The sequence below is a fragment of the Lipotes vexillifer genome, unplaced genomic scaffold (assembly GCF_000442215.2).
Source record: "Lipotes vexillifer unplaced genomic scaffold, Lipotes_vexillifer_v1.1 scaffold395, whole genome shotgun sequence".
Taxonomy (NCBI): domain Eukaryota; kingdom Metazoa; phylum Chordata; class Mammalia; order Artiodactyla; family Lipotidae; genus Lipotes; species Lipotes vexillifer.
This window is the reverse complement of record NW_006797390.1, coordinates 3,708,701-3,716,337: the sequence shown is the minus strand read 5'-3', so window position 1 is coordinate 3,716,337 and position 7,637 is coordinate 3,708,701. Positions and strand designations below refer to the sequence as shown.

Below are 7,637 nucleotides of genomic sequence, written 5' to 3'. Positions count from 1 at the left end.
GCGGGAGCTGGACTAAGGATCTAGGCCAGGCTCCTTCCCCTGCCCACTCCCCGCCCCACACCTGTCCCTCCAGTTCAGCCAGCGCTTCCAGCCCTACGTCCTGTACTGCCTGCGAGTGAAGCAGGCCATGGCCTACGCCTGGAAGCAGCAGGACAACAACCCTCTCTTCCACACCTTCGTGCAGGTGGGAGAGGGGCTGCTGGGGAAGGGGGATGTGGTGGACCTTGCTCCAAGGCTGAGGGTATCCCCGGGGCGGGCCAGGAGGGTGGCTTGCAGCCCCCTGACCCCTGCCTACTTCCCTGGCAGTGGTGTGAGAAGCACAAACGCTCGGGGAGGCAGACGCTGGGGGACCTCCTCATCAAGCCCCACCAGCGCATCACCAAGTACCCACTGCTGCTCCAGGCTGTGCTCAAGAGGAGCCCCGAGGCCCGCACCCGGGAGGCCCTGACCGCCATGGTAGGGGCCACTGGGGCTGTACCCTCGGGAGTTGGGGGCTGGTGAGTGGGGACGCATCTCCAGGAACTCTTGAGGTCTCTTTCCTTATGTGTGTGTGCCGGCGTGGCACTGATGTCGTTGTCTGGGTGGGATGTACAGACGAGGAGCTGAGCTGTCCTCCCTCCACACCCCACCCTCACCTAGATCGCGGCGGTGGAGTCATTCCTGCGACACATCAACAAGCAGATGCGCCTGGGTGAAGAGCAGGAGAGCTTGGCGGCTGCAGCCCAGCGTATCGGGCCCTACGAGGTCCTGGAGCCGTCCAGCGAGGAGGTGGAGAAGGTGAGAGAGGCGGAGGGAAGGGGGGGGTCCAGAAAAGCAAGGCCCCCAGGAAAACGGATGAAGCTGAGGCCTGCAGCGGGAGAGGCAGAGGTGCCGTGGGCTGGGTGTGCCCATCCTTCCTTCCCGAGGGTGAGGGTCCTAGGGGCCAGGCGCAAAGGAGTAAAACGAAGGCCCTGGGATGATTCCTGTCCTCCAAGAGGCAGGATGCCCAGTGCCCCGCTCCTGTGCTCTCTGCACCCCTCAGAACCTGCGTCCATTCTCCACGCTGGACCTGATGGCGCCCATGCTGGGGGTTGCTTCTGAGCACACCAGACAGCTGCTGCTTGAGGGGCCTGCGCGCATGAAGGAGGGACGAGAAGGGAAGGTGAGGGGGCTGTGGGAGGAGGGAAGAAGACAGAAGGGAGAGACGGTGGGACACAGGATGCGTCAGAGGAAATGCGAGAAGAGGGGTGCGTGTGTGTGTGTGTGTGTCTGTGTGTGTCTATGTGTGTATCTATGTGTGTGTCTGTATGTGTCTATGTGTGTATCTGTGTGTCTGTGTGTGTGTGTATCTGTGTGTCTGTGTGTCTATCTATGTGTATCTGTGTGTCTGTGTGTGTGTGTCTATCTATGTGTGTCTGTGTGTCTCTGTGTGTGTGTCTATGTGTGTATCTCTGTGTGTGTCTGTATGTGTCTATGTGTGTATCTGTGTGTCTGTGTCTATGTGTGTCTGTGTGTCTCTGTGTGTGTCTATGTGTGTATCTCTGTGTGTGTCTGTATGTGTCTCTGTGTGTCTGTGTGTCTCTGTGTGTATTTATGTGTGTCTGTGCGTGTCTGTATGTCTATGTGTGTGTGTCTGTGTGTGTCTGTGTGTGTATCTATGTGTCTCTGTGTGTATCTGTGTGTGTGTGTCTATGTGTGTCTGTTTGTGTGCCTTTGTATGTGTGTGTGTGTGTGTGTCTCTGTGCATGTCTGTGTGTGTGTCTGTGTGTGTCTGTGTGTGTCTGTATGTCTATGTGTGTGTCTGTATATGTCTATGTGTGTATGTGTGTGTCCGTGTGTCTTTGTCTGTGTGTGTCTGTGTGTATATGTGTGTCTGTGTCTATGTGTGTCTGTGTGTGTGCCTTTGTATGTGTGTATCTATGTGTGTCTGTGTGTGTCTGTGTGTGTGTGTCTGTGTGTGTTGGGAAGAGGACGTGGTTCTGGCTTTGCTCTGCTCGCTGGCATGGCCCTGAGTCAGCCACTTTCCTACCTTAAAGTGAGAGATGGGCCCAAAGCGGCACGGCTCCCAGCTGTCCTATCCCACAGCTCTGCACCTGCCCACACACCCATGCGTGAGCCCCGACCCCTGTCCCGCCTGCCCCCTGCTCCAGCTGACCCTCGTCTCTCTCTTCGCTTGCCCCCAGCTGGATGTGTACCTGTTCCTCTTCTCTGATGTGCTCTTGGTGACCAAGCCCCTTCGCAGGGCGGACAAAGCCAAGGTTATCCGCCCGCCCCTCATGCTGGAGAAGCTTGTGTGCCGACCGCTCCGAGATCCAAGTATGTCTTTCCTGGGGGGAACTCTTCCTTCCTCCTTCCCATCAGCTGGAGAAGGAGAGGTTGGGAGGGGATCAGATAAAGTCCAGCCCTGGAAGCAGACTTTCTCCTCCACCCAGGCAGCTTGCTGCTTATCCACCTCACCGAATTCCAGTGCGTCTCCAGCGCCCTCACTGTGCACTGTCCCAGCGCTACAGACCGTGCCCTGTGGCTGGAGAGGACCCAGCAGGCCCAGGTATGTGAAGCCAGGTGTGGGAGCAGGGGGATGATGGGACCCCGGAGCTCAGATCCGGTGCACAAGAGTGGAGGAAGGGGAGAGAGAGGGTGGGGTGCACACAGCTTCCGACCAGACCTCCTGCCCCTCCGGTGCACCCTCGAGAGGGAGACACAGCCTTGACCAACCTTAAGAGCATGGAAGAGGGGCTTCCCCGGCGGTCCAGTGGTCAGGACTCCACGCTTTCACTGCCGAGGGTGCAGGTTCAGTCCCCGGTCAGGGAACTAAGATCCTGCAAGCTGCATAGTGTGGCCCGCGGGAGAGGGAGAACAAAAAAAAAAAAAAAGCAAAAAAAAAAAAAGAGCACAGAAGAAAGCCTTTGGCCAGCCAGGGTACCAGCCCCTGGGAGAGCCAAGATAGCCTCCCCTGAAGGTTTCGAGGCTGTGAAACAATTAACTGCTGAACTTGAGCTTCCGTTCGGCAAACATGAACGGGGCACCTGCTGGGTGCGCACAGGCTGGGTGCTGGGGAATTAGAAAAGAATATAATGCCATTTCTGCCCTCATAGAATACATGCTGCAGCCTAGCTAGACAAACAAGTATACAAATAACAGAAACGTGTGGACGGAATGGAGTTAGGACAGGGAAGGGAGTGGTTCACTCTGGTGGGTGGGTTGGTTGGGAGAGGGACAGTGCAGAGAACAGAGATGCTTCGGAGGACAGAGAAGGCTTCGCAGAGGAGCTACCTTCTAAGCACCGCGGACGGATATCTAGGAGCACGCCAGGGGAGCAAGGTGGGCAGGAAAGGCATTCCAGATGGAGAGCAGAGTGTGCGAAGGTCGGAAATCGGAAGCAGTTGTGTGTGTTGAGTGCACCATCAGCTGAGTGGTTGGCGTTACCAGGGCATCAAGCACAAAGGCAGCACAACGGCAGAGAGGCCAGGAGGGAGGTGCCACCAGATCATGCCCATCCCTGGATGCCGTGCTGGGGAACTTGAACTTTGTCCTGTAAGTGACAAAAGAGGCAGTAAAAATGTTAACTAGTGGAGTGGAGTGATGGCGGGGGTGGGGGTGGGGGGGCGCAGATTTATGCAACAAAAGCCGAAGGAGTTCAAGAGAAGGGAGACCCGAATGGAGCCATATTGGTTACTGCTTGGTGCCTTAAAGCAACAGAAATATTCTCTCACAGTTCTGGAGGCGGGAAGTTGAAAATCAACATGTCAGCCGGGCAATGCTTCCTCTCCATAGCTCTAGGGGAGCATCCTTCCTGGCCTCTTCTAGCTCCTGGGGGCTCCAGGTGTTCCTTAGCCTATGGCAGCATCACTCCACTCTCTGCCTCTATCTTCACGTGGTCTTCCTCTCCATGTGTCTCTGTGTCCCAATCTCCCTTTCCTGTCTCTTAGAAAGACACCGGTCATTAACCCAAAATCCAGGATGACCTCATCTTGAGATTCTGCACTGAGGGTCTATGCACATCTGCAAAGACCCTTTTTCCAAACAAGGCCACTCACATTCACAGATTCTGGGGATCAGGACCTAGACCCATCTTTCGGGGGCCACTATTCAACCCACTACAGGAGCAGAATTGCCAAAGAAGAGGGAAGATTTGAATTGGACTTTAGGGATGGGGAAGACACTGAGCAGAAGACTCAAGGGAGAAATTGGGCTGGATTTATTTGGGGGACAACCAGCATGTCTGTCTGAGTCTGGAGGGAAGGGTTTTGTGTGGAGCCAGTGATGAGACGCCAAGTTCTAGGGGACCCCAACACCTGCAGAAGAGTGTGGGCTGGACGAGACTGAATTGAATTGGGTTGGCAAGTTGACACCAGAGCCACCATAGATTCTTTGAGCAAGGGAAGGCCATGGTGAAATCCATGTGTTTTGTCTTGAATTGTCAGGTGGCAATGTGGCAGGTGGGCTGGGGGCAGGAGAGATTGGTGGCAGGAGATTTCCCGTACTAGTTTGGGTATGAAACACAGAGGTTGAGTGCCACGGCCTTAGGGACATGGTGCAAAAAAAGAAGAAAGGAGCTGAAGAAGAAAGAAGAGACAGGTGAGCCTTAGGGAGACCGATAGAAGCCTCTACCGAACCCATGGTTCAGACCCCAGCTCTGCCTCTTACTAGCTGGGTGACCTTGGGTGAGTTATGTGGCCTCCCTAGTCTTCCATTTCTTCACCTGCAAAATGGACATAAATAATAACAGTCCTTGTCTCATAGGGAGGATTCAAAGAAACCATTCAGATTAAGCAGGCAACTTGGTGCCTTGGTAACTCAGGTCCACAAGGACAAAGGATGACTTGCCCCCAAGGTTCTTGTGTGAAAGGCTGCTTTGGCAATGACAACTGAAATCATTAGAAAGGGAAACCTGTTTGTCTAGTTGTTGCTTTCTGGGTGGCGTGGGGCATGGGTAGCAAGGTTTAGTTTTAAACAGAAGCACTTTGGAAATGAGATAATGGGAGACAGCCAAGTGGAGACCTTTCAGGGGTTTGTGGAAACAGACTAGAGTTCAGGCGAGAAATGAGGGTGAACTATGAAAATTGCTAAGAGCGCAGATCCTAAAAGTTCTTTTCGCAAGGAGAAAAATGTCTGTAACAACGGTGACGAATGTTCACTAGACGTTGTGTGGATCACTTCATATGTACACAAATGTGGAATCATTATGTTGTACACATGAAACTGATATGTCAATTATACCTCAATTTTTTATAAAAAGAAGAGGCATTTTGAACAAGAAATCATAGTGTAGACGATTTCTAATGAATGCAACTGCACTATTTTTAAAGAGTTTAAATCAAAGTAGTGCTTCTCGTAGGACTTGCTTTAATGAGCAGATTATAGTGATTTGTGGTTTGCACATCAGGTAATTAGGGTTTGAAACTTTGGAGGATGCGTAAAAACAGTCTTGTCCTTTAAACAATTTTAAGCATTCTTCCCACAGTCTTACCTATGGCATCGTATCAAGATGTGGAGAGCTTATTCGAGAAAAGGAAAACCAGAGCTTAGTCTCTGTTTAAACACTGTATTTAAAGATTCGGAATTATGAGAGTAAAAAATAAATAGGAGGTTTATGCCATTAAAAAAAAAAAAAAAGAAAAAAGGATGAAAGGCAGAACCTCAAGGTCTTGTGTCCTCCAGCCCCTCGGGGCTGTCATTTCCTTGGATACCTAAACAAGATGGTGACGGCGCCCAGGAAGCCAGAGGTAGGGGACAGGGTGTGGGTCACCTGCCCTGACCCCTGCTCCAGGACGGATCAAAGTCCCCTCTCTCTTTGCAGTGGGGCCTCCTCTCTACACCACCACCCCCCAGCCCAAGAAGAGACCCCCCACCTTCTCCTTAGAACCCCCAGGGGAACCACTAAAGATTGCTGGTATTTTATTACACAAATTTAGCCCCCAGGAGTTTTACTCCAGGCTAACTGAGGTAGAGAAGGCATTTCCGACACCTAACCAAGCAGCGCACAAGCTCCCCGTGTCCCCTTACAAAACCAAGAACTCTGAAACTTTGAAATGAGTTTGTCCTGCTACTGCCTCACACCAAAGTCTTAGGGAAAATCCTTTTCGCAGTTACCACCAGTCCTTGTAAACTGAAGAGGGCCGTAGAATACCTACTGATCCTAGGGGTTAGAGTGTTTTTTTCTCCGCCTTACAGAATCGTACATATGTAGATTTATTCTTAGCGGGTCTGGCTGTGTGGCTTCAGCTTTTAGAGAAAATGAGCTTCTCAAGAGGAGAGACACTGAATCTTGGGAAATGCCCATGTTTAGGGGATGGGAACAGGAAAAGGAACCGGTGCCGGGAACAAGGAGCTATCAGAGACGAGGCCAAGAGGTGAACGGAGGAAAGAGGCGGGCTCGGAGGGCCCGCGGCCCAGCTGTCACTCATTATCTGTGTCAATTCTCTCAGCTCCAGCCCCACCTGGGAACTGCAGGGATAATGGGAACCACCTTGCGGGACAGACGGCAGAGTTATGTTTGTAAGCTGCTTGACACGCGCCCGGCACTTAATGGGGGTTCCATCCATGTTTATTGTTGTCAACTTTAGAAGATGCCAACATCTTCTAAAGGCCGGGGGGTGCCTGGCCGAGGGCACCTTCAAGAGATGGTTTTCGTCCGTGATGGGAGACTTGGGGAGGGCAGCGGGTGAATTTGGGAGCCACTCCAGGGGCAACAGGGAGAGGAGGCATTTCCTCCCAAGGCTTCAGTTCCCCACCATGGCGTGGGGGGAGCCCTCCCTTTTCCTGGCTTTGTGGGGCTGTTACATTCAGGCCCAGGCACTAGTTTCCTCTTCCTTTCCCACCCTGCCCCCAACACGTCTCTCCTCTTACCCAAGCTGCGAAAATCCTCCCAGGGTTGCTAGAGAGAGCCTTTGGGATGGCCCGGGGCCCTTCAAACAGCCCGGTCCCTGGTACCTGAGGTGTCGGGTCCTCCATCCCCATCCCACCCCTTGCCTCCCTGCTTCTTCCCAGGTGGGCCCACGGGAGAGTTCAGTGGAGATGCTTGTATGGGACAGACGTTCCTTCCAGACCACCCCCCAGCCGCCTTCCTCCCAGTTCTTTTCCTCCACACACCATCTCTATCCTGGACATCCCAAAGCTAAACTTGAACTTGAGTCATATGGGGCCAAAGGGCATCACAGCAGAGGCTGCCCCAGCCTCACCCTGACCCCAGCCCCACCCTGACCCCAAGAGCGGCTCCTCCCACCCTCGTTACTCTGCACAGCTGGGAGATGCGGAAAAGGTCACAGGACCTGGCCTGGTGTGCTGGTCTCCTGCCCCCAGACACCATCATCCCTGGCTCTGGCCAACAGAGCAAGTCTTGTGAGACTGCTGAGAATCCTTGCATGAGACAGTGACTGGGAAGCCAGGGCAGGAAAATTGGAAATACAAGCCTGAGGTCATTTTCCTGTCCCTGTTCATCCTTTTCTCCAACGTCTCTTGTACAGACCCAGCTACCGCCCCCCCCCCCAACCCCGTTGTGTTTCTAGAGAGGCTTTGGGAAGGTCCAGAGTTGCCTAAGAATTGCTGGTTCATATACCTGAAGGGGGTGGGGGAGGGGCATATTCAAATTAGTTAATAACCAGAATGGAATGGGCATCAACCAATCAGAGTAGAGCTTGGGGAGGCGCGGGGGGGGG

The 7,637-nt window shown here is 53.2% G+C and overlaps 1 protein-coding gene across 1 annotated transcript in view; it reads left to right on the top strand.

The window, feature by feature from the left end:
• PLEKHG6 (pleckstrin homology and RhoGEF domain containing G6) overlaps positions 1–7,637 on the top strand; it is a 16,869-nt gene that overhangs the window by 4,438 nt on the left and 4,794 nt on the right. Inside the window, exons 7-12 of the mRNA XM_007469510.1 lie at positions 74–184; positions 307–456; positions 640–777; positions 1,022–1,141; positions 2,163–2,295; positions 2,412–2,527. Coding sequence (XP_007469572.1) covers positions 74–184; positions 307–456; positions 640–777; positions 1,022–1,141; positions 2,163–2,295; positions 2,412–2,527 — 768 coding nt within the window. The remainder of the gene's footprint in view (positions 1–73; positions 185–306; positions 457–639; positions 778–1,021; positions 1,142–2,162; positions 2,296–2,411; positions 2,528–7,637) is intronic.